This window comes from Oncorhynchus mykiss, chromosome 25, assembly GCF_057628025.1.
Source record: "Oncorhynchus mykiss isolate SJ-2025 chromosome 25, ASM5762802v1, whole genome shotgun sequence".
Taxonomy (NCBI): domain Eukaryota; kingdom Metazoa; phylum Chordata; class Actinopteri; order Salmoniformes; family Salmonidae; genus Oncorhynchus; species Oncorhynchus mykiss.
The window spans coordinates 50,495,879-50,522,771 of NC_143046.1; the positions used below are offsets into that span (position 1 = coordinate 50,495,879).

The 26,893-nt window shown below is 42.0% G+C and overlaps 1 protein-coding gene and 2 non-coding genes across 3 annotated transcripts in view; all 3 read right to left on the reverse strand.

Annotated features, from left to right (window-relative positions):
* LOC110505246 (WD repeat-containing protein 43) overlaps positions 1 to 26,893 on the reverse strand; it is a 44,697-nt gene that overhangs the window by 8,598 nt on the left and 9,206 nt on the right. The window contains exons 6-15 of the mRNA XM_021584350.3: positions 24,255 to 24,357; positions 23,777 to 23,841; positions 18,567 to 18,726; positions 16,368 to 16,454; positions 15,525 to 15,647; positions 13,502 to 13,642; positions 8,686 to 8,804; positions 8,242 to 8,305; positions 7,824 to 7,937; positions 3,467 to 3,530 (exon numbers count right to left, since the gene is read on the reverse strand). Coding sequence (XP_021440025.1) covers positions 3,467 to 3,530; positions 7,824 to 7,937; positions 8,242 to 8,305; positions 8,686 to 8,804; positions 13,502 to 13,642; positions 15,525 to 15,647; positions 16,368 to 16,454; positions 18,567 to 18,726; positions 23,777 to 23,841; positions 24,255 to 24,357 — 1,040 coding nt within the window. The remainder of the gene's footprint in view (positions 1 to 3,466; positions 3,531 to 7,823; positions 7,938 to 8,241; positions 8,306 to 8,685; positions 8,805 to 13,501; positions 13,643 to 15,524; positions 15,648 to 16,367; positions 16,455 to 18,566; positions 18,727 to 23,776; positions 23,842 to 24,254; positions 24,358 to 26,893) is intronic.
* Positions 4,237 to 4,364, reverse strand: LOC118944378 (small nucleolar RNA SNORA71). Its single transcript, XR_005039604.1, has one exon. It is a non-coding gene; the product is annotated as a small nucleolar RNA SNORA71 (small nucleolar RNA).
* LOC118944386 (small nucleolar RNA SNORA15) lies at positions 13,773 to 13,909 on the reverse strand. The gene has a single exon (XR_005039612.1). It is a non-coding gene; the product is annotated as a small nucleolar RNA SNORA15 (small nucleolar RNA).

Here is a 26,893-nt window from a genome sequence, read left to right on the forward strand (position 1 = left end):
TGGCAGACAGCTCGGACACCCACGCATACACCACAAGACATCTCTTCACAGATATATACTTTTTCAAACTGATAAAAATACACCTTAAGGAACAGCGGGGACTGAAGCAACAAACATAGGCAGACGCGCATACACACCGATTCTTTTTTACTGTAGATGTGGTAGTGGTGGATTTAAGGCAGACAGTGTGTTGTTAAATATGTGAATGTAATGTAATGTTTTTTTAAATTGTATAAACTGCCTTAACTTTGCTAGCCCCTAGGAAGAATAGCTGCTTCCTTGGTAGGAACTAATGGGGATCCATTATACAAATAAACAAGGTTTTTTAGGGATGTTTTACACTTGTTCGAAGGAAGAACACTATTGGCTCTGGAGCAGCATGTGTAAGTCCAGTCACTAGGGCAACGGGTCTGACGCCTGCTCTGAGAAAACTGTTGCAGGAAGGGGGGGAAGCAAGGATGCCCCATCACCTTATTAATTCAGCCACTAGCAGGTCAAACTGCGGGTCGAGTTAAAGCGGAATTCTGCGTTTCTCACAGGATTTCCCTCCCTGCTCGGCATCACAGTAATGTTGTGCTTCAGTGTCATTCCACTCGGATGACAGTTCATGTATGGGCATTCTGTGCTCTGACTGATGTGTAGCTACTTCTCAGTGTAGCCAGCTGACTTTTCACCGGTAAAATGCAAGATAAACTTTAAGCAAAACATTAGGAACTGTATATAATACAGTTTCTATGATAGTTTTCTTTTACAAAAACATGTGCTTTTTCATTGTAAGCTTATTTACTTGTGGCTGCCAACCAAATAGCATTGCATTTCTGTTGTCATTTGATGAAAATTAAGCCATTTTCTGCCGAATGCGTTGCGCTACTGTATTTTCTGTGAAGAAAAACTATAGTTGCATGTCCCAGATCACAATATTAAAGGGAAAAAAAAGTTGACTTTCAATATAAAACACATCCCATGCCAAACAGCTGGACTCAGCAGCTCCCGCTCCCCCATTGTGCTATTTACAAACACCTGACTGGCTCAACTGTTCTGGGGAACTACAGTAAGCTTCATAATGTAAAATAATGTGGTAGGGGAAATGAATGCGATCTGCTTTAGCACCTAACATTCCGCTCAATTTGACTGCAGGTATTTACTCAAGTTGCTACAAACATTAAAATGCATTGAAAAACAGTCAGCAATAGTTCCAAAGGTATTGAAAAGTCATCCCGTGGCTATTTCCAAATATACAGAATACCACCCAAGCCTACTACTCATAAACCATATTTAGAAAATGTATTGTTCAGAAACAAAATACTGCTAAATGGCCGACAAACATTAAAACATTGATATTTTGGCCATATTCCCGAGCCCTAATAGGAAATAGCTACCGGCCCTAATTATTTAATCAAAAGCCAATTTCCTATGCAGTTTTATACAGTGCCATAATGAGTAAGTTCGCCGGCTGCCCAGCAAAAGCTGTAGTCGTGATTTGGCATGCCGGTCAGGGTATGCAAATCCTAACACACCACCCCCCAATTGCTCTCCTGCTTATCCGTTTTCAAATCATTGTTAAGCAAGCAATATACAGTGTGTATGTGTAGGCTTCAAACATAGATATAAAACTGTATTTTTTTGTGAAGGATCAACAACAAGTGGGACACAATCATGAAGTGGAACGACATTTATTGGATATTTCAAACTTTTTTAACAAATCAAAAACTGGGCGTGCAAAGTTATTCAGCCCCTTTACTTTCAGTGCAGCAAACTCTCCAGAAGTTCAGTGAGGATCTCTGAATGATCCAATGTTGACCTAAATGACTAATGATGATAAATACAATCCATCTGTGTGTAATCAAGTTTCTGTATAAATGCACCTGCACTGTGATAGTCTCAGAGGTCCGTTAAAAGCGCAGAGAGCATAATGAAGAACAAGGAACACACCAGGCAGGTCCGAGATACTGTTGTGAAGAAGTTTAAAGCCGGATTTGGATACAAAAAGATTTCCCAAGCTTTAAACATCCCAAGGAGCACTGTGCAAGCGATAATATTGAAATGGAAGGAGTATCAGACCACTGCAAATCTACCAAGACCTGGCCGTCCCTCTAAACTTTCAGCTCATACAAGGAGAAGACTGATCAGAGATGCAGCCAAGAGGCCCATGACCACTCTGGATGAACTGCAGAAATCTACAGCTGAGGTGGGAGACTCTGTCCATAGGACAACAATCAGTCGTATATTGCACAAATCTGGCCTTTATGGAAGAGTGGCAAGAAAGAAAGCCATTTCTTAAAGATATCCATAAAAAGTGTTGTTTAAAGTTTGCCACAAGCCACCTGGGAGACACACCAAACATGTGGAAGAAGGTGCTCTGGTCAGATGAAACCAAAATTGAACTTTTTGGCAACAATGCAAACATTATGTTTGGCGTAAAAGCAACACAGCTGAACACAAACATGGTGGTGGCAGCATCATGGTTTGGGCCTGCTTTTCTTCAGCAGGGACAGGGAAGATGGTTATGGTGGGAAGATGATGGGAAGATGGATGGAGCCAAATACAGGACCATTCTGGAAGAAAAACCTGATGGAGTCTGCAAAAGACCTGAGACTGGGATGGAGATTTGTCTTCCAACAAGACAATGATCCAAAACATAAAGCAAAATCTACAATGGAATGGTTCAAAAATAAACATATCCAGGTGTTAGAATGGCCAAGTCAAAGTCCAGACCTGAATCCAATCGAGAATCTGTGGAAAGAACTGAAAACTGCTGTTCACAAATGCTCTCCATCCAACCTCACTGAGCTCGAGCTGTTTTGCAAGGAGGAATGGGAATGGTCTCTCGATGCAAAACTGATAGAGACATACCCCAAGTGACTTACAGCTGTAATCGCAGCAAAAGGTGGGGCTACAAAGTATTAACTTAAGGGGGCTGAATAATTTTGCACGCCCAATTTTTCAGTTTTTGATTTGTTAAAAAAGTTAATATCCAATAAATGTCGTTCCACTTCATGATTGTGTCCCACTTGTTGTTGATTCTTCACAAACAAATACAGTTTTATATCTTTATGTTTGAAGCCTGAAATGTGGCAAAAGGTCGCAAAGTTCAAAGGGGGCCGAATACTTACGTACGTTCGTGTGTGTGTATGTATATTTATAAATATTTATTTATAAATATTTATAAATAAATAAATATTTATAAATAAATAAATATTTATAAATAAATAAATATTTATAAATAAATAAATATTTATAAATAAATAAATATTTATAAATAAATAAATATTTATAAATAAATAAATATTTATAAATAAATAAATATTTATAAATAAATAAATATTTATAAATAAATATGTATAAATAAATATTTATAAATAAATATTTATAAATAAATAAAAATATTTATAAATAAATAAATATAAATAAATATAGGATACAGAGAGTGATAAAGGTATAAAAAGAAAAAAAATTGAGACCTTACCGTCCTCGTAGACAAGCTTGGCCTTATGGTCCACGTCTGTGACACCACTGTCACCTGTCACCACCTGGGAGAGAAAAACACTTTAGTAGGCAGCAGTTGCCACAGGTGGGGGAAAAGCTGAATGGACAGTTTCATTTGTCCAATGAAGGCATTGTCCTGTTGAACACAGGACTGCAGATAGTCATGGGAAACACTGGCCTTGGCAACAATGCAGCAGCACACAGAAACTTCTAACCCTGGCAGTTGACTGGTCAAGCTCTAGGAAGAGTCTTGGTGGTTCCAAACTGTTTCCATTTAAGAATGACGTAGGCCACTGTGTTCTTGGGGACCTTCAATGCTGCAGAAGTGTTTTGGTAACCTTTCCCGGATCTGTGCCTCGACAAAACCCTGTCTTGGAGCTCTTTGGACAATTCCTTCGATCTCATGGCTTAGTTTTTGCTCTGACATGCACTGTTTAAACATTTGCAAAAATTTCTCAAAACCTGTTTTCACTTTGTTTCACACACACACAAATGTTATCAATTTTAGAATAAGGCTATAACGTAACTAAGATATGGAAAAAGTGAAGGGGTATGAATACTTGCAAAATGCATTGTATTTTACTTCCTGCTCTTATGGGTACACTCGCAATAGCCACCAGCCTACATTATGCCATCATTGGCTTGAATAGGGACACCCACCCGTTCTATTCATTCAATGGCAGCATATGCAGTCAGGTGCTGCAGTGTCTAAAATAAACTAGACAAATCATTAAATATCCTTTAAAAAGATGTATGAGAGAACCAGGGTTTGGTAGGGACAAAGGGCCCATCAAACACGGGAAAGGCTCTCATTTCACTGTTCCTGTACTATCAATGACCTGGCCACCAAAAAGGCCACAGTCACTTTCGACACAGGGTAGAAGTGACCTCACGGTCTTATCCATCTTAAGACGTTTCCCGAACCTCTCCAAGTACCCTAGCCATTTCCACTTATTTGAGTTATTGCAGTACTAACATCTTATTCAACTAGACAACCTATCATCAAAACCTTGATAGACTAGAGCAGTTGGAACACCCGTACTATTGTACGTAGAGTATGCTTACTGGTATGGATATAGTTAGTATGCCAAAAGTTCCCAGGTGTCGTACGAAAACAAGCAGTGGACACTACTGCCATGCTTTTGGATCCCAAAATACAATTCTCCAGGAAATGGGCATGGCTTAAAAAAAACAAAAAAATTACATGGAGGAAAATATGCAGCTGAAGTCCAACAAGAGCGGATACAAATTCATTGTTTTAATTAACGACAAATAATAAAATGTTGAGCAATGTAATAAATAACTTCTCAATTAAGTTACACGTTATGTTGGCTGACAAATTGTTAGCTACGCTGGTCTTACGAACCGCATAGCCCATCATTACAGCAGCTGCATGTCAACTCGGACAAAACAAAGTCCCCTTTTCAGGACCCTGTCGTTCAAAGATAACTCTTAAAAATCCAAATAACTTCAGATCTTCATTGTAAAGGGTTTAAACACTGTTTCCCATGATTGTTCAATGAACCAATGAACCATAAACAATTAAAAAACATGCACCTGGGGAACGGTCATTATGACTAACAGCTTACAGACGGTAGGCAATTAAGGTCACAGTAATGAAAACTTAGGGCACTAAAGAGGCCTTTCTACTGAATCTGAAGAACACCAAAAGAAAGATGCCCAGGGTCCCTGCTAATCTGCGTGAATGTGCTTTAGGCATGAGGACTGCAGATGTGGCCAGGGCAATAAATTGTATTGTCTGTACTGTGAGACGCCTAAGACAGCACGGACAGCTTATCGTCCTCCCGTGCCAGACCACGTGTAACACTTGCACAGGATTGGTACATCCGAACATCACACCTGCGGGACAGGTACAGGATGGCAACAACTGCCCGAGTAACACCAGGAACGCACAATCCCTCCATCAGTGCTCAGACTGTCCTCAATGGGCTGAGATACTGGATTGAAGGCTTGCTGTAAGGCAGGTCCTCACCAGACATCACCGGCAACAACGTCGCCTATGGGCACAAACCCACCGTCGCTGGACCAGACAGGACTGGCAAGAAGTGCTTTTCACTGACGAGTCACGGTTTTGTCTCACCGGGGGTGATGGTTGGATAGGCGTTTATTGTCGAAGAAATGAGCGTTACACCGGAGCCTGTACTCTGGGGTGGGACCGGTTTGGAGGTGGAGGGTCCATCATGGTCTGGGGCAGTGTGTCACAGCATCATTGGACTGAGCTTGTTGTCATTGGAGGCAATCTCAACGCTGTGCGTTACAGGGAAGACCTCCTCCTCCCTCAAGTGGCACCCTTCCTGCAGGCTCATCCTGACATGACCCACCAGCCACACTGCTTGTTCTGTGCGTGATTACCTGCAAGACAGGAAGGTCAGTGTTCTGCCATGGCCAGCGAAGAAACCTGATCTAAATCCCATTGAGCACGTCTGGGACCTGTCGGATCGGAGTGTGAGGGCTAGGGCCATTGCCCCCAGAAACAACCGGGAACTTGCAGGTGCCTTGGAGGAAGAGTGGGGTAACATCTCACAGCAAGAACTGGCAAATCTGGTGCAGTCCATGAGGAGATGTATTGCAGTACTTAACTTCTTGGTGACAGGGGGCAGTATTTTCACATCCGGATGAAATGCACGCCCAAATTCAACTGCCTGCTACTCATCCCTTCACGGGGAGAGGAGTTTATGTACGAGTATGTTACTTGGCTACTAACGCAGCGAACTTGCAAGCATAGCATATTTAATATGTTGACTTGATTGTTCACGTTATTCTTTGCTTAACTAAGTGGTATTGTCATTGTGCGTTCTCAATGGACTTTGTTAATGAAGTCTTAAAATGTTGCAGCTAACTGTTCGTTTACAGTATAATAAAATGCACTAATAGTATGTTGTACAGCTGAAGTCAGAAGTTTACATACACTAAGTTGACTGCCTTTAAAACAGCTTGGAAAATCCAAGAAAATGTCATGGCTTTAGAAGCTTCTGATTGACTCAAATTATGTCAATTAGACTATTGGAGGTGTACCTGTGGATGTATTTCAAGGCCTACCTTCAAACTCAGTGCCTCTTAGCTGGACATCATGGGAAAATCTAAAGAAAATCAGCCAAGACCCCCCCCAAAAAATTGTAGAGCTCCACAAGTCTGGTTCATCCTTGAGAGCAAATTCCAAACGCCTGAAGGAACCACGTTGTTCTGTACAAACAATAGTACGCAAGTATAAACACCATGAGACCACACAGCTGTCATACTGCTCAGGAAGGAGACGCGTTCTGTCTCCTAGAGATGAAAAATGCTAATCAATCCCAGAACAGCAGCAAAAGACCTTGTGAAGATGCTGGAGGAAACCGGTACAAAAGTATCTATAGTCACAGTAAAACGAGTCCTATTTAGACGTAACCTGAAAGGCTGTTCAGCAAGGAAGAAGCCACTGCTTCAAAACCGCCATAAAAAAGCCAGATGGGCTAGCCTGATGAAACAAAAATAGTACTGTTTGGCCATAATGACCATCGTCATGTTTGGAGGAAAAAGGGGGAGGTTTGCAAGCCGAAGAACACCATCCCAACCGTGAAGCAAAGCGGTGGCAGAATCATTGTGGTGGCATTTCACAAAATAGATGGCATCATGAGGTAAGAAAATTATGTGGATATATTGAAGCAACATCTCAAGACATCAGTCAGGAAGTTAAAGCTTGGTCGCAAATGGGTCTTCCAAATGGACAATGACCCCAAGCATACTTCCAAAGTTGTGGCAAAATGGCTTAAGGACAAAAAAGTCTAGGTATGGGAGTGGCCATCACAAAGCCCTGACTTCAACCCTATAGAGAATTTATGGGCCGAACTGAAAAGGCGTCTGCGAGCAAGGAGGCCTACAAACCTGACTCAGTAACACCAGCTCAGCTCTGTCAGGAAGAATGGGCCAGAATTCACCCAACTTTTTGTGGAAAGCTTGTGGAAGGCTACCAAATACTAATTGAGTGTATGTAATCTTCTGACCCACTGGGAATGTGATGAAAGAAATAAAAGCTGAAATAAATCACTACTATTATTCTGACATTTCACATTCTTAAAATAAAAGAGGTAATCCTAACTGAATTTTTACTAGGATTAAATGTCAGGAATTGTGAAAAACTGAGTTTAAATATATTTGGTGTATGTGAACTTCTGACTTCAACTGTATATACTCATTAAGTATGTAATATACACTACGTTAGTATGGTTATTCAAACACAGCGTAGGCTTTTCTCTGGACCTGGTTTCCCGTGTCGAGTTTTTGGTAGTAGCACTTGAATTAACTGTGGAGTGAAAACAACTAGTGCCAAGACGTACCTGTGTCATGAGCAGATAGAGCTTGCCGTGCAGCTTGGTCAGTTTGTGGAACATTTTGACCCTGCTCTCAATCATGTGGTACAACACTCCCAGCTGAGACACCAGGTCTGGCAACTGGTACGGGGATTGAACAAAAGCAGTATAAAAAAAAAGTATAAAAGTCAGTATAAAATAAGTCAGTATAAAATATAATAAATTCACTCCTCATTTTGAGGAAGTATAAACATTGGTCCTGGGTCAATAATCTGACTGTATAAGTGTGTACAATTGTATAAACTGTTGGTCAAAAACAAAAAACTCTCCAAATGTTTGTGAGCTAATGAGCTGAACAGTATTTATTTTTATACATTCCCCAGAACAAACCATGTTTTGGGTTTGAAGTTAGCAGCTAGCTGAAGACACCCAAGGATAGACTCACCGAGGACAGGTAGGAGGTGTGCTGCATGAGAACAGCCTTGAGCCATCGCACCATCAGCACTGCCCTGTAGTACAAATGGGAAAAGGAGAAACTAGTTGAGTTGGGGTGAAGTTAGGTTCCCTTCAGGCAACAATATCAGGGTGAAGGGTTTAGGAATGATGCCTTCAACTAGATTTAACTAAAAACAATTGGGCCAGTAATGGCCCAAAACGTTCACTGGTTTGAATCCTTGAGCGGACTTGGTTAATAATCTACTAACGTGCCATTGAGCAAAGCACTTAACCCTTATTGCTCCTGTAAATCGCTCTGGATAAGAACGTCTGCTAAATGACTCAAGGTAAATAAAGATTTAGCGGCAGAATTTAGTTTGTCTTTGTCTTGCATCAACGGGAATGTGAATATCATCAACATCTGATCATATCCAATTAGGGGGTGTTCACTTACGTGTATGGATGCCCTTGCATTCTCTTGGTGAGCTCTTCCACCAATGGCAAGACGGCAGGGATGGGTAACCGGGAAACGGTTTTCTTTATTAAGTTATCCTTCCGGGTCTGAAACACATTCTGTGGGGCAGAGGGACTAATGTCAATGAACAGATTTCAGAAAAACTGTAAATGTATGTCACTGACAAAAAGCGGAAGGGTCAGGGATCTTACTTACCAAAACACTCCATACCAATTTACCTTTATTCTATAAACTACAAATAAAGCGGAAGATCAAGATTGGATGGCTGAAACGCCACAAAAATTATGCGATGGGGGCGGTAGACATGCTTTATGATTCTGAATGTCAGATACCAATTAGCGATGTGACAAATTAAAAAAAAAAAAAGGTTCAATGTTTCAAAGTACCATTGTCATTTAAACTTTTTTTAAATAACATTTACATGCATTCACAATTCAGATATGGTCCTGTGTATGACCACTACGGGGCAATGCAGTTGGATCTACAGCAGTCCTGGCAAACTACCAGTTGGCGCTCTCCTTACTGCTGTCCCCCACCCACTCAGCAACGATGGTATATTTTAGGATCTCTGTTGTGTGCCTCTCCTTGAAGTTCTCAGTAAATGGGACTTCAAGTCCCACTTCTTAATGTGATGGATCACTGCAGTGATGCATGTCGGCATATTCATCAACGTCCAACAATGTGTTGTCATCGCCACATATGGTTTGAGAGCTCACGCTGTGTACTTGCAGAGCCATCATTGTACAATTACTCCATCAGGGCAGTCACGTTTTTCTCAACATGGTATTTGTAGTCAGGTTCTAGATATACCATTAGGGTATTGAAGCGGACATCCTCAACCCATTGACGATGGCTATCAACTGCAATTCTGTAATCAGCACTATGATTTTCTCACTCAGTCCCTTATCGGTCAGCAATGGTTTGTACAGCATTGCACCTGTACTGCCAATGTAGCTCATTTCGACCTCAAAAGTTGACATTTTCTTATTATAGTATTGTCATAGAGGACTTTGCTGCTATCGCTTTGCTGTCTCATTGCCATTTTTCAACTCAACAATGACATGCGGAGTGCTTGATCTCCGTTGCAAACAATTTTAAAGATGCACAACTACTTACAGCATGGAGAATTAACTACATTTGAAGTCAGAGGTTTACATACACCTTAACCAAATACATTTAATCCTAGTAAAAATTCCCTATCTAGATCAGTTAGGGTCACCACTATTTTTAGAATGTGAATTGTCAATAATAGTAGTGAATTATTTCAACTTTAATTTCTTTCACCACATTCCCAGTGTGTCAGAAGGTTACGTACACTCAATTAGTATTTGGTAGAGATGTTTAACTTGGGTCAAACGTGTCGGGTAGGTCAGGGCTTTGTGATGGTCACTCCAATACCTTGACTTCGTTGTCCTTAAGCAATTTTGCCACAACTTTGTAAGTATGCTTGGGGTCGTAGTCCATTTGGAAGACCCATTTGCAACCAAGCCACGGATGCGTGGTCCCATGGTATTTGTACAGATGAACATGGTATCTTCAGGCATTTGGAAATTGCTCCCAAGGATGAACCAGACATGTGGAGGTCTACATTTTTTTCTGGGGTCTTGGCTGATTTCTTTTGATTTTCCCATGATGTCAAGCAAAGAGGCACTGAGTTTGAAGGTAGGCCTTGAAATACATCCACAGGTGCACCTCCAATTGACTCAAATAATGTCAATTAGCCTATAAGAAGCTTCTAAAGCCATTACATTATTTTCTGGAATTTTCCAAGCTGTTTAAAAGGCACAGTCAACTTAGTGTAGGTAAACTTCTGACCAATTGGAATTGTGATGTAGTGATTTAAGTGAAATAATTATCTGTAAACAATTGTTGGAAAATATCCTAACAGACTTGCCAAAATGATAGCTTGTTAACCTCTTGAAATTAGGGGGCACTATTTTTAATTTTGGAAAAATAACGTTCCCAAAGCAAACCGCCTATTTCTCAGGACCAGATACTAGAATATGCATATAATTGACAGCTTAGGATAGAAAACTCTAAAGTTTCCAAAACTGTGAAAATATTGTCTGTGAGTATAACATAACTGATATTGCAGGCGGAATCCTGAGAAAAATCCAATCAGAAAGTGACTCTTATTTTGAAAACCCTGTCTTTCTATGCATCCCTATTGCCCATTGAAAGGGATATCAACCATATTCCTTTTTCTGTGGCTTCCTTAAGGTGTCTACAGCCTTTAGACGTAGTTTCAGGCCTTTATTTTGAAGAATGAGCGTAAACGACTACATTGAGTCAGTAGCCAGCTGATGGCTCTCAAAGTGATTCGTGCGTAAGACAGAGGTAGTCATATTTCCTCTCGCTCCTACTGAAAAGCCAATTGTCCCTGTTGATATATTATCAAATAGATTTGAAAAACACCTTGAGGATTGATTATAAAAAATATTTGCCATGTTTGTTGATATTATGGACATAATTTGGAAAAATGTTCGGCTTTGTCGTGATTGCTATTTCCGGTGAATTTATCAAGATAACGTGACCAACAAAAGGAGGTATTTCGGGTATAAAAATAAATCTTTATTGAACAAAAGGAACATTTGCTGTCTAACTGGGAGTCTTCAGTGAAAACATCCGAAGATCAAAGGTAAACGGTTAATTTGATTGCTTTTCTGATTATCATGACCAAGCTTCCTGCTGCTAGCTGGACATAATGCAATGCTAGGCTATCGATAAACTTACAAACGCTTGTCTTGCTTTGGCTGTAAAGCATAATTTCAAAATCTAAGATGACAGGGTGATTAACAAAAGGCTAAGCTGTATTTCACTATATTTCACTTGTGATTTCATGAATATGAATATTTTCTAGTAAGATTTTTTGACCGTTGCGCTATGCTAATTAGTGTAGTTGATGACAATTCTCCCGGATCCGGGATATTTAACAAGAAATTTGTTGAGTGGTTGAAAAACTAGTTTTAATGACTCCAACCTAAGTGTATGTAAACTTCAAGTGTATTGGTGAAATTGTGCCGTTTCATTAGGATGGGGACCTGTTGGTGCAGCATTTCCCAAACACCTACTAAGCTGATTCAAATTCAAACTCATTATCCAGCGTTGATCGTTTGAGTCAGCTGTGTAGTGCTAGAGCAAAACCAAAAATGAATACCCCTTGGGGTCCCCAGGACAGTTTGGGAAATGCTATGTTAGTGGTAGTTTTGTGATAACTGCACCGCAGAAAAACATTATGGGCCCGACATTAACATTTAAACGTCACTAGTAACAATGACAAGAAGCTGCCGTGTGTGGAATCGTAGGTGGCTCATTTCAGCAAGTTCTTGTTACCATGTAATGTTGACTGACTTCATGTTAATGCTAAGATGGCAAAACTCCACTAGCTAGCTAGCCAACCAACAACTAAAGCATTTGAAAGACAGGTGCTCATTGTGCAAATGTCTTTACGTTCAATATGCATTGAGACTAAACACAGTGAATTTGGAAACCATTCAGACCACTTCACTTTTTCCACTGTGTTGCGGTATAGCCTTGTTCTAAAATGTATTAAATTAATTGTGTTCCTCAATCTACACACAATACCACAAAATGACAAAGCAAATATTTATAAAAACCACAGAAATAACTTATTTAAATAAATATTCAGACCCTTTTCTATGAGACTTGAAATTGAGCTTAGGTGCAACCTGTTTCCATTGATCATCCTTCAGATGTTTCTACAACTTGATTTGAGTCCACCTGTGGTAAATTCAATTGATTGGACATGATTTGTAAAGGCACACCCATCTACATAAGGTCCCACAGTTGGCAGTGCATGTCAGAGCAAAAACCATGCCATGAGGTCGAAGGAATCCTCCATAGAGGTCCGAGAAAGGATTGTGTCGAGCCACAGATCTGGGGAAGGATACCAAAAAATTGCAGCATTTTAGATCCCCAAGAAGAGGCCATCATTCTTATAAGGAAGTAGTTTGGAACCACCAAGAGACTCTTCCTAGAGCTGGCAGCCCAGCCAAACTGAGCAATCGGGGAAGAGCCTTGGTCAGGGAGAAGACCAAGAACCTAATGGTCACTAACAGAGCTCGCCTTTCAACAGGACAACGACCAAAACAAAGCAGAACTGGCCTCGGAATGTCCTTGAGTGGCTCAGCCAGAGGCCGGACTTGAACATAGATGTGCTTCGACACTCTCCATTCAACCTGACAGAGCTTAAGAGGATCTGCAGAAAAGAATGGAAGAAACTCCCCAAATACAGATGTGCCAAGCTTGTAGCGTCATACCCAATTAGACTCGAGGCTGTAACTGTTACCAAAGGTGCTTCAACAAAGTCCTGAGTAAAGGGTCTGAATACTTACATAAACATGATATCAGTTTCTACATTTGCAAAAATATCTAAACCTATTTTTGCTTTGCCATTATGGTGTATATTAATGAGGGGGGAAACACAATGCATTAACTTAATCCATTTTAGATTAAGGCTGCAACGTTACAAAATGTGCAAAGTTAAGGGGCCTGAATACTTCCCGAATGCACTGTAGTTTACATGTTGTCAATTTGTTTTGACCCCTAGTTGAGCACGCGTCGGTTTTGTTGCTCAAAGCATTCACTATAGTAACAAAAAAATTCTGTTTTGACATCACATGATCACTGGAGACTTTGGATATTATGAACCCCCAGATCAGTGAGAAATATTTCATAAATTTTTCTGAACAATACAGGGATCTTGTGGTGTGTTGCAAGTGCCTTATCTGGCATATCGGAGCCCATATATTCAAAAATAAAAGGGTCCGCTCACATTGAGGATGTTGGCGTCCTTGCTCTCCAGACCCTGCACCAGTAGCACCGCGAAGTTGTCCGTCTGCAGAGAGGGGGTTTCCTTGACTCCGCCCTTCTCACGTGACAAGTCGATCTCTCCCAGTCGCTCCTCTATGGACATCTGGGGAGGAAAAAGTTGGCGTAGCAGTGGATGGGTTAACAGCGAAGTAAATGAGGCAAGGCACAAGCAGTTTGCTGCTAACAGATACAACTTGAGAGAAGGGTTATAGAGTATTTTATTTGCTGTGCTACAATGTGTTCACTCCTCCGTTGACTGGCTAAGACACAGGATAGCACTCGGCCTTAGTAAGAGAGGAATGAAACGATACTTTTGCATGGTGTCTGACTGCATTTACTACTGACAGAGTAACACAGAATTCGTCCATGCCTAATGGCAGCAACAGGTCCTCTGTAGCTCAGTAGAGCATACTGCTTGCAACCAATGTTTCCTCTAAACAGTGAGGGGCACGCAGCTCCCCTGAGACTTCCACAGAATAAATATCAGCCCGCACAGAGAAGCACGAGATGCGAGTTTCACCCCTCAGCTAACACAAGCAACATTTCCCTTGACTGTGGGAATTATGATCGAGGCAACAAGACACTTTTCTGAGTAGGATTGTATTGCATTGACATGCAGGACATGCAGTCTGTACTCTACACACCAGTGCCACAAAGCCAAATCAGAGCAGCAGTAGGCCTATATGCAAACAGACCATTGCCATTCACTTTGAACTGGACTGTGTTCAGAATGAGCGGTCATAAGTAGATGGGCTTCTTTTGAGATCAGTGAGAGCTGTATGTAGCCACATGTGCGCATTTGTTCATATCCTTTGCTAGTTAGTGAGTTATTAGCCCAGTTATAGATGCTTTAGTCAGAAATGAGAAGTGATTGCTTACTACAAGAGCACAAAAAGACATTTGAAGAGTTGGGTAAAGAGCTTTGTCTAAGGGGCAGTGTTGTATTTTGAATAAGCTAAGTATAGAACAATTTGTCTGATTCTCAGTAATAATGTTGAGGGAATAATACATTTAATTTCTACCTTGTCTGAAGGACAAGTGGATAAACAGGTTAATGTCAAGCACTGCAGCATATTTTTTTTTATCTTATGGAATGTAGGCCTACATTGAACACCACACATTGGCTGCTACTGTAGACTCAACGATATAACATTTTAACATGGAAATATGATCAAATTGCAACAAAAGCATACTTGACCACTGTCTGAAACTAACTTAGTGGGTACAGCCTCAGTGTTCATAGTAAAAGTGCGCTTGAAGTTAGAAATTTCACAACGTTCAAGTTTGTGCACAGCAGAAGCGAAATTTGTCCAGTGCCCAATTTTTCTTTGAGGGTACATTGCTTGCAACGCCAGGATAGTGGGTTTGATCCCTAGGAACACATGCATAAGTTGTATGCACACATCTAAGTTTTGGTTAATGATATATTATTTAAACATTTCGCTGAGTGAAACGCCTTCAGATCATCGCTTATAATCTAATCTCTCGTGGACAGACGCACCTAATATAACTTATCGTAGCGTCTGTCAGACTCAGGGATGCGACAACTAACGATAAACTTTGTTCTGGTGCGCAGAATGTCACTGATCAAACTACGATTTCGCAAGTGTTTATCTTTCAAATTTCAGAAAGGGACATTTGGCAGATTGACAAGAGTGGAACTACCGCTCTGCTTAAGCAACGTACTTTGCCTATGCCTGCTGTTTATTGTATTTTAGTTTGTATTGCCATTTTTTTTTTAAATGTGAGTTACTCACAATTCAGCATGTGGACGACGTTTGTACAATATTCAGTAAAAAAAATACAAATAAACATTCTCCTTATTCTACCATCTTCTCTAACAGTCTGCCCCCAGAACTAAGTCATGCATCTGGGGCGACAGGTTGCCTAGTGGTTAGAGCGTAAAGGTTAAAAAGGTTAAAGTAAAGGTTTTTATTGCAATCGCCAACAGAGTTGAGAAGGGCAGGTTGACAAGGTCAACATACCTCTTTGGTATCTGTGCCCTTTTTCCTCTTCTCGGATCCCAAAGCTGCTTTGACCGGCGCTTGGTGACCGGGAAGACCAGGGACAAGAACTTTGCTCTTGGCGTTAACTACTGGGGTTTTCACCTGAAAGACAAGAGCATGTATATTGAACAAAAATAAACAGGGCAACACTCAACAATTTTACTGACTTACAATTCATTTAAGGAAATAGGTAAATTTGAAATAAATGTATTAAGCACTTATCTATGGATTTCACATGACTGGGAATATTTGTCATACCTTCTAAAAATAAAAGTTAGTTTATTTAGCTAGGTTGTGGATTAGAAAATCAGCCGGTATCTATTGTGATCATTTGTCAAGGGAATCCCTGTGCATTCAAATTGCAATTGGTAAAATGCAATTGTGTTCGTTGCCTGTAGTAGCTTAAGCCCACCACAATAATGGGGCACTCAGCAAACTGCTCGCCCACACGTCGCCATACAAGTGGCCCGCGGTTGTGAAGCCAGTTCGACATACTGTCAAATTCTCGAATAAGATGTTGGAGGCGGCTTATGGTAGAGAAACTAACAATAAATTATCTGGAAAGAGGTCTGGTGGATATTTCTGCAGTCAGCATGCCAATTGCACGCTCCCTCAAACCTTCAGACTTCTGTGGCATTGTGAAAAAACTGCACATTTTAAAGAGGCCTATTACCCCAAGTACAAGATGCACTTGTGTAATGATCATGCAGTTTAGCAGGATTATCGTGAAACAAACACTTTACATGTTGCATTTATACCAGAAACGAGCCTATGCCATTTAGACCAGACTAAAAGGCCGAAATGGCATCAACTGGGCATTACCTTGGAAACAGTAGTTTCCATGGCGATGGCGAGGGTGGTGTGGACATTGCGGGTTAGGCAGACATGTCTCTCTGCTGTGTTCACATCCTATATGGGGGACAAGGGAAGGAACAAAATGTCAGTAACTGTATAAACATGTGGGTTTTATATACAGTGCATTATCTGCAAAATTGTAATTATTCGCCTACCTCATGCCTTTTGCACACATTGTATATAGACTCCCCCTTTGTTTTCTACTGTGTTATTGACTTGTTAATTGTTTACTCCATGTGTAACTCTGTGTTGTCTGCTCATACTGCTATGCTTTATCTTGGCCAGGTCACAGTTGCAAATGAGAACTTGTTCTCAACTAGCCTACCTGGTTAAATAAAGGTGAAATAAAAAATAAATAAAAAATTAGGAAGGTATTCAGACACCTACTTTTTCCACAGTTCAATTATAGCCTTATTCTAAAAGGGATTATTGTTTTTTTACTCAATCAACACAATAGCCCATAATGAGAGTGAACAGGTTTAGATTATTATTAAAATGTTTTAAAACAGAAATCACATTTACATTAGTATTCAGACCCTTTACTCAGTACTTTGAAGCACCTTTGGCTACGATTACAGCCTTGAGTCCTCTTGGGTATGATGCTACAAGCTTGGCACACCTGTATTTGGGGAGTTTCTTCCATTCCTGTCTGCAGATCCCCTCAAGCTCTGTCAGGTTGGATGGGGAGAGCTGCTGCACAGCTATTTTCAGGTCTCTCCAGAGATGTTCGATCGGGTTCAAGCCCTGGCTCTGGCTGGGCCACGCAAGGACACTTCTGGAGCAAGTTCTCATCAAGGATCTATGTACTTTCCTCAATTCTGACAAGTCTCCCAGTATCTGCCACTGACAAACAACCCAACAGCATGCTGCCACCACCATGCTTCACCGTAGGGATGATGCCAGATTCCCTCCAGATGTGACAAAAAAGTTCAATCTTGGTTTCATCAGACCAGAGGATGTTTCTCATGGTCTGACTGTCTTTAGATACCCTTTGGCAAGTGGGCTGTCATGTGGCTTTTACTGAAGAGTGGCTTCCATCTGACCACGCTACCATAAAGGCCTGATGGGTGGAGTGCTGCAGAGATGGGTGTCCATCTGGAAGGTTCTCCCATCTCCACAGAGGAACTCTGACCATTGGGTTCTTGGTCTTCCCCGATTGCTCAGTTTGGCTGGGCGGCCAGCTCCAGGAAGGGTCTTGGTGGTTCCAATCTTCTTCCATTTAAGAATGGAGGCCACTGTGTTCTTGTGGAACTTCAATGCTACCGAAATGTTTTGGTACCCGTCCCCAAATCTGGGCCTCCACACAATCCTGTCTCGGAGCTCTACGACAATTCCTTCGACATGGCTTGGTGTTTGCTCTAAAATGCACTGTCAACTGTGGCACCTTCTATAGACAGCTGTGTGCCTTTCCAAATCATGTGCAATCAATTGAATTTACCACAGGTGGACTCCAATCAAGTGGTGGAAACATCTTAAGGATGATAAATGGAATCAGGATGCATCGGAGCACAATTTCGAGTCTCATAGTAGAGGGTATGAATACTTATGTAAATAAGGTATATTTTCTGTATTTAAAATGTGTGTAGATTGAGATTTTTTGTATCCATTTTAGAATAGGGTTGAAATGTAACAAAATGTGAAGTGTCAAGGTGCCTAAATACTTCCCGAATGCACCGAACAATAAAAATGTAGTATTTTATCTTCTGCGCTATAAATAATTTCTTGACTGGGTGAGGCACAGGACAGCATGTGCCATTACCAAGGGAGCATGGTGTCTGATTTACTGACAGATTAACACAGGTAACATGTTGGCTGAACAGTCCATCAATCTGGTCGCAATTCATCTACGTCCATATTTTCTTTTGCATTCATTTTTTCCCCCGGATATTCACATTTTCTAACTGGGTAGAAAGTCGTGTTCTGCTGAAACCAACGCAAAAACCAAAGTGAGACCAGGTCAAAGTGAGACCTGTACATTGACGAGCCACGGCACAAACGACATTCAAGTCAGGAATATTGCTCGCCTATTATCAACCTAGACTTAATAAATAAAGACAATCCTTTATTAGCTACCTGCACTACAACCTTGAGCAGTAAACGTCTACTTGACGGGTTACATTTGAGTGTTGGAGAGAACACTATTCAATTGAACTGTGCACCACTCACCAATCTCTCCATGACTGGCTGCAGGTAGCTGCCATAGGCAAGCAGGAGGCTGCGTGTGTCCGCGGTGAGGGCCGCGGCCAACAGAGGAACGGGCACGGGGATGTCCTCAAGCCCAGACATCTGGACTGTACAGGAGGGGGACAGCGGCTTCTTACAAGGCCTACATAAAAGTAAAGGTGGAGAAGGGCATTTCAAATAAACAGGGTCTTGTAAGTAGGGCACACCGTAACAAACTGGTGGGCAACAGAAAAACAACATGGTTTCTTATTGGACAGGTTCAGATGAGCCCCTCCCCTTTCCTTCCATTTCATGCCTACTGAACACGACCTAGGTATCAGAAGTGTACCAGTGTTTTCCCACTAGCCAGCTATACAGTCAATTACAGAAATCGTGGTCAACCGGGTACCTTTTCCACGTAAATTAAGCAGGCTAGTTTAAATTTCGCTAGTCAAATAAGTCTGCCGAGCCCTCTCCAGCTAGAATGAACCTGCTGCCTCAGTTTGTATGATGGCAATTTGCATATACTCCAGAATGTTAAGAAGAGTAATCACATGAATTGCAATTAATTGCAAAGTCCCTCATTTCCATGTAAAGGAACTGAATCCCAAAAACACATTTCCACTGCATTTCAGCCCTGCCACAAAAGCACCAGCTGACATTATGTCAGTGATTCTCTCGTTAACACAGGCGTGAGTGTTGACGAGGACAAGGCTGGAGATCACTCTGTCATGCTGATTGAGTTCGAATAACAGACTGGAAGCTTCAAAGGGAGGGTGGTGCTTGGAAACATTGTTCTTCCTCTGTCAATCATGGTCACTGGCAAGGAAACTCATGCCGTCATCATTGCTTTGCACATAAAGGGCTTCAGAGGCAAGGATATTGCTGCTAGTAAGATTGCACCTAAATCAACCATTTATCAGATCATCAAGAACTTCAAGGAGAGCAGTTCAAATGTTGTGAAGGCTTCAGGTGACCCAAGAAAGTCCAGCAATCGCCAGTACTGTCTCCTAAAGTTGATTCAGCTGCGGGATCTGGGCACCACCAGTACAGAGCTTGCTCAGGAATGGCAGCAGGCAGGTTGAGTGCATCTGCACACACAGTGAGGCGAAGACTTTTGGAGGATGGCCTGGTGTCAAGAAGGGCAGCAAAGAAGCCACTTCTATCCAGGAAAAACATCAGGGACAGACTGATATTCTGCAAAAGGTACAGGGATTGGATTGCTGAGGACTGGGGTAAAGTCATATTCTCTGATGAATCCCCTTTCCGATTGTTTGGTGCATCCGGAAAAAAGCTTGTGCGGAGAAGACAAGGTGAGCACTACCATCAGTCCTGTGTCATGCCAACAGTAAAGCATCCTGAGACCATTCTTATCTAAGGTTGCTTCTCAGCCAAGGGGGTGGGCTCACTCACAATTTTGCCTGAACACAGCCATGAATAAAGAATGGTACCAACATCCTCCGAGAGCCACTTTGGTCTAAGAAACTGCATCGAGGTGCTAGCTGTGCCACACTTTTTGCTAATTTATTACAAATTAAAAAAATATATACTTATGTAAATAAGTTCTCAGCACCTTTGCTATGAGATTCAAAATTGAGCTCAGGTGCATCCTGATTCCATTGATCATCCTTGAGATGTTTCTACAACTTGGAGTCCACCTGTGGTAAATTTAATTGATTGGACATGATTTGGAAAGGCACACACCTGTCTATATAAAAGGTCCCACAGTTGACAGTGCAAGTCAGAGCAAAAACTAAGCCATGAGGTCGAAGGAATTGTCCGTAGAGCTCCGAGACAGGATTGTGTTGTGCCACAGATCTAGGGAAGGGTATCAAAACATTCCTTCAGCTTTGATGGGATCTAACAACAGTCGCCATTATTAAATTGGAAGAACTTTGGAACCACCAAGACATCTTAGAGCTGGCAACTCGGCCAAACTGAGCAAACATGGGAGAAGGGCCATGGTGAGGGAGGTGACCAAGAACCCAATGGTCACACTGACAGAGTTCCTCTGGAGATGGGAGAACATTCCAGAATGACAACCATCTCTGCAGAACTTCACCAATCAGGCCTTTATGGTCCTGGCCAGACAGAAGCTACTCTTCAGTAAAAGGCACTAAAGGACTGATCAAGAAACAAGATCCTCTGGTTTGATGAAATCAAGATTGAACTCTTTGGCCTGAATATCAAGCTTCACGTCTGGAGGAAAACTGGCACCACCCCTACAGTGAAGCACGGTGGTTGCAGCATCAAGCTGTGGGGATGTTTCTCAGTGTCAGGGACTGGATAGACTGGTCAGAATTGACTGAAAGTGGCCCAGCCAGAGCCCGGACATAAACCTGATCGACAATCTCTGGAGAGACCTGAAAATAGCTGTGCAGCAACGCTCCCCATCCAACCTGACAGAGCATGAGGATCTGCAGAGAAGAATGGGAGAAACTCCCTAAAATACAGGTGTCTGTAGCATCCTACCAAAAAAAGACTTGAGGCTATAATCGCTGCCAAAGTATTTGCTTTGCCATTATGGGGTGTGGCATAGTCAAAAAGGGTCACTGCAGTCCTCATAGCCATTTAGCAGCCTTATGGCTTGGGGGGGTAGAAGCTGTTCAGGAGCCTTTTGGTGCCAGACTTCGTGCTCCGGTAGCATTTGCCATATGGGTGGCTGGACTCTTCCTGACACCGCATGGTATAGAGGTCCTGGATGGCAGGGAGCTTGGCCCCAGTGATGTACTGAGCCGTACACTACTCTGTAGAGCCTTGTGGTCGAATGCCGAGCAGTTGCTATGCCAACGGGGATGCAGCCAGCCAAGATGCTCTCAATGGTGCAGCTGTAGAAGATCAGAGGGCCCATGACAAAATGTTCAGCCTGAGGGGGGGAAGAGGTGTTGTCATTCCAACCATGTTGGTATGTTTGGACCATGATAGGGCCTTAGACGTGGACGCCGAGGAACTTGAAGCTCTCGACCTGCTCCACTACAGCCCTGTCGATGTGAATGGGGGCGGGTTCGACCCTCAGTTTCCTCTATTCCACTATAACCATATTTTGTCTTGTTCACATTGAGGGAGAGGTTGTAGTCCCGTCACAACACTGCCAGGTCTCTAACCTCCCTATAAGCAGTCTCGTTATTGTTCAGGCCCACCACCACCGTGTTATTGGCAAACATGGTGTTGGGAGTCGTGCACAGCCACACAGTCGTAGTAGGTGAACGGAGTGCCGGAGGGGATTACGCATGCACCAGGGGGGCCTCATCCCTCCCTCTACAAATTGGATCCTGTACTCCCTGATGAGCTGCAGCCAGGTGTTGAGGGTGGGCAACACATCCGCCACACTGACCCTCAATACCTAGCGGCAGCCCATCAGGAAGTACAGGATCCAATTGTAGAGGGAGGGATTCAGTACCATGCACCTTAGTGATGAGCTTGGAGGGCACATTGGAGTTGAATGCTGAGCTGTAGTCAATGATGAGCATCCACAGTTTTCCTTTTGTCCAGGTGGGAAAGGGCAGCGTGGAGTGCAATAGAGATTGCATCTGTAGATCTGTTTGGGCGGTATACTAATTGAAGTGGGTCCAGGGTTTCTAGCCTTGAGGCATTTCATGGCTACAGATGTGAGTGCACGGTGCAATAGGTTACCTGGGCAAAAGTACTGTCTTTCTTGGGCACAGACACTACTATGGTGGTCTGCTTAAAACATGCTGGTATTAGACTCGGACAGGGAAAGGTTGAAAATGTCAGTGAAGCCACTTGACAGCGCATTTGCAAAGTAAGTGTCCTGGTAATCCGTCTGGCCCTGCAGCCTTGTGAATGTTAACCTGTTTAAAATGTCTTACTCACGTCCACTAAGGAGAGCATGATCTCAGTCGTCCGGAACAGCTGGTGCTCTCACGTATGGTTCAGTGTTGCTTGCTTCAAAGCTAGCATAGAAGGCATTTAGTTAATCTTTTAGGCTTGAGTTAATGGACAGCTCTCGCCTGGATTTCCCTTTGTCATCACTGATAGTTTGTGAGCCTTGCCACATCCGACGAGCGTCGGAGCAGGTGTAGTTGGATTCAATCTTAGTCCTGTATTGATGCTTTGCCGGTTCAAGAATCAGGAAGATGGCATTATTGTAAGATTTGATAAATGGAGGGCAAGGCAAAGCTTTGTGTGGAGTAAAGGTGATCTTGAGTTGTTTTGCCTCTTGTTGAACAGGTGACATGCTGGTAGAAATTGAGCCCAAACTGATTTTAGTATACCTACATAAAATCACTGGCCACTAGGAGGGCTGAGGAAAATATGTTTAGCGGGACCTTTAAGGGACAGGCCGTTACCGTCATAATATGGGCACACGCTTGTCTGATTTTTAAAAAAAATCTCAGATTGCAATGTCGTCTCAGCAGCAGACAGTTGCAAACTCAAACATTGAAAAGCAACCTAGCATGTGAACATAATGATGTAACTGGCCAGGAAACAAGATAATGTCACACTAATAGTCTGTCAATTCAACCAAATTCATCATGTGAGATTTGGACATTTGCTCTGTTTAACCACCTGCCAACATGGCTGGTGAAATATACATTCTTAGCCACCAATGACAAAACATACCCACATTTGTAGGGTATTAATTTCAAACCCTGGTTGCTAGTTGAAAATACCAATCTAGCAATAGAATGTACCAGAGGCCACCAAAATAAAAGCTTGTTCGGCAAACATTTTGGGAATCTGGCTGGCTACTTTTTTTTATTTGGCTGGCTACTCCATGCGTTTGTGGAAAACACTGGTTTACCATGTAATAATGTGTACCAGCACTATAATTAGAGTAAATCAAATGTCAGCTGTCAGTACTATATAACAATCTAACTACTACACCAATTACGCTGGCTAACTACCATGTAACAATTTTATGGTCACTTGATGCCAAAGGATTTTCTTTACCCTACTATAAACATCACTTCATTCCTGAAATTGGCAATTGTCATACTACTATACGTCTGTGCCCATAGCAGGAACCAGCCTTTCCCTCATTGAACGTTCTCTCTTTCCCTGACAGATAATGTATAAGACTCAGTGCCATTTAAGTACTCCGCCTTGCCCAGTGACAGGGGAAAGGTGTGTTGGTATTGACTGCTAAATCGCTGTAAATTAATATGAGGATATGATCCTTGTTGTGCTAGAGGAATAAGAAGAGTCCGCCTTGCACAGTGACAGGAAGGGACAAGGTTTTAGAGACTAACCCGTTCAGAAAGTGCTCAAAGAGATGAAGCTGCCCATCTTTACACACAACCGCCAGCCTCACCGCCTAGGAGAAGGAGAAATAGCATTAGGCATGTGTCAGAGGTCCAGTCCCAAATCACCCACCACAACCTTGCCTTAGACCCCAAATGCACACCCACAGTTTCTAAGGAATGTCTTGAACCAAGGTAGGCACTTATCAGTGAATCAAGCTTGGTCAACAGCCCCTTTATTATTTTACAGAGGATACGCTCCATCCCCTCAGATCTCAATCTCACAGCCATTAGGTCAGGGCACAGTGTGGTAAGAAGGGAGTAGACAATGACGATTGAGAAAGCAGGGTGGAGAGTGAGCGAGTGATATAGATTAACTTCCACAGCCAGTGCTCCTGGGTCCTTCACTGGGGGACGTTTGGTGAACTGAAACTTGTTAGGTAAAACGGACCCCTACTATACCTCCAGTGAGGCAAGGCCGACTCACCTCTTCCTTGCTGTTGGAAGTGAAGAGGTCAATGTGCTGGGGGTCATCCGTCAGGGTGAAGGACACCACCGAGTTCTTGTCATTGCTGTCCTCCTGGACTTGCCTGAGGGGTGGATAGACAGACATGAAGATGAAGCACACACCAGCCCAAAGACGAGCCATTTGGCTTTGCTTTTTTCATTTGTAAACTTAACCTTGAGTTCTTGGCAGCAAGTGACCAATACAAATCAATTGAAGACAAACACATTTGTTAATCAGGGATGTAAAAGTTAACGTTAATAATAGGGAAGGAAATATTTACCTTTTTAATTGTTAACTTTATGGGGTGCACTCAAATTCACAACGGTTTAATAAACATATCAAATGTCACTGCCTATCCTTGCAGGGGTCGCGTTGCTCAAACAGAAAAGGAAAGAACGCAGATCTAAAAAGGCTTTTTAGTGTAAATTCTGCTCGGCTTCACTCAGGGTTTGCTCCAAATTATGAATGTAAAAGGTCTAATTCTGTGCTTCAGTTGCACTTTTCCACTTGGATTTTTTTTTTAGCTTGGATCACGAAATTCTGCTCCAGTACTTTCCAAAATGCAAGATTAACTTCAAGCAAAACATAAGGAAATGTAGCTGGCCCCATTTCTTCTACTATAAACTGTAGAAATATGGCCTTGTATCATTTTGGCAAAAAAATACCTTGCCTTTTCATTGTACGCCTATTTATGTGCGGTTGCTATCCAAATTGTGTTGCACTTTGGTTGTCATCTGATGAAGTACTTTCTGTCAAATGTGTAGCACTAATGTATTTTGTGTGAATAAAAACTAGTGACATGCCCCTAAACACTATTGAAGCAAAAAATAACATGATTGTTTTTTTAGGTCTGTTTTTTGAAAATGCAGATTTCTGAAAGCTAAATGTGACCGCTGACTTATATGTAGCAATTTCACAGATTTACATTTTAGACAAAGCCTCATTAAAAGTAGGCTTATTTCTCCAATTAATACTACCGCAACTAATCGAATACTAACGTCCGTTTGGATAACCATGCCCATCCCTATGCTGTAGTAGCATTGTGGCTAGGCTATAGATGTCTAAAGCATGGGGTTGGCCATATGCATGTGGAGGCTACCCTAAGGGAGCTAATCAAAAACAAATTTCAGAATTTGGGTTTCAATATCAATACTAGCTTAGTATGACAATACGATAAAGATAACACTATGAAAAATGCCATAGTAATATATTCTGCACTTAATGTACAGAACATTATGAAGACCTTCTCTTTCAATGACAGACTGACCAGGTGAATCCAAGACAAAAGTTAACCGCTCAAAGGTGCTTATAGGGGCCAGGCACACCGGGTTGATTTAAGACCTGCAACACTGCTGGGTTTGTCACCCAACCGTTTCTCATGTATATCAAGAATAGTCCACCACCCAAAGGACATCCTGCCAACTTGACAACTGTGGGAAGCATTGGATTCAACATGGGCCACCGTCCATGTGGAACACTTGACACATTGTAGAGTCCATGCCCCAACAAATTGAGGCTGTTCTGAGGGCAAAGGTGGGGTGAACTTAATATTAGGAAGGTGTTCTTAATGTTTTGTACACTCAGTGTATCAAATATATGGGCAACTGGCCATCTGGAGAGCTAGGCCGCTGTCTAAGAGTCTAAAGCAATGCATCTCAGTGATAGAGGCGTCACTACAGACACCCTGGTTTGAATCCAGGCTGTATCACAACCAGCCGGGGCGGCACAATTAGCCTATCGTCGTCCAGGTTTGGCCCGTGTAGCCCATCTTTGTAAAAAATAATTTATTCTTAACTGACTTGTCTAGTTAAATAACAGTTATGCAAAAGAAAAAATCATTTGAGCAGAATTTTTAACCAGAATTCCTCAAACACACCAGTCTAACCTTAACAACGTCCTAAGAGTGGGTCTAAAAAATAAATAAAATAAAAAAACCTACACACAGTAACTCTTGGAAGTATTACAAAAACATAAATATATTTTTTGCTCTGCATTTGTGAATATTTGCATAGGGCCTAGCCTATGCCACACCATTTACCACCCAAGGGTCGGAACTCAACACATTCGTAGATTGCAAACCAAATATGATATTGCTAGGTAGCCATGCAACAGATCAAAGATAAATCTTATGTCCCACAAAAAAATTTGCAGGCTGTGCACAAGTGCATTCGGAAAGAATTCAGACCCCTCGACTTTTCCACATTGTTACATTACAGCCTTATAATATGGATTAAATTGTTTTTTGACCCTCAAACTACACACAATAATCCATAATAACAAAGTGAATACCAGTTTAATTAAGCTAAAAAATATAACCGAAATACCTTATCTACATAAGTATTCACACCCTTTGCAATGACACTTGAAATTGAGCTCATCCTTTCCATTAAACATCCTTGAGATGTTTCAACAACTTAATTGGAGTCCACGTGTTATAAATTCAATTGATTGGACAGGATTGTGTCAATACACAGATCTGGGGAAGGGTACCAAAACATTTCTGCAGCATCGAAGGTCACCAAGAACACATCGGCCACAATCATTCTTCAAATGGAAGAAGTTTGACTCTTCCTAGAGGTAGGCCGCTCGGCCACTGAGCAATAGGGGAATAAGGGCCT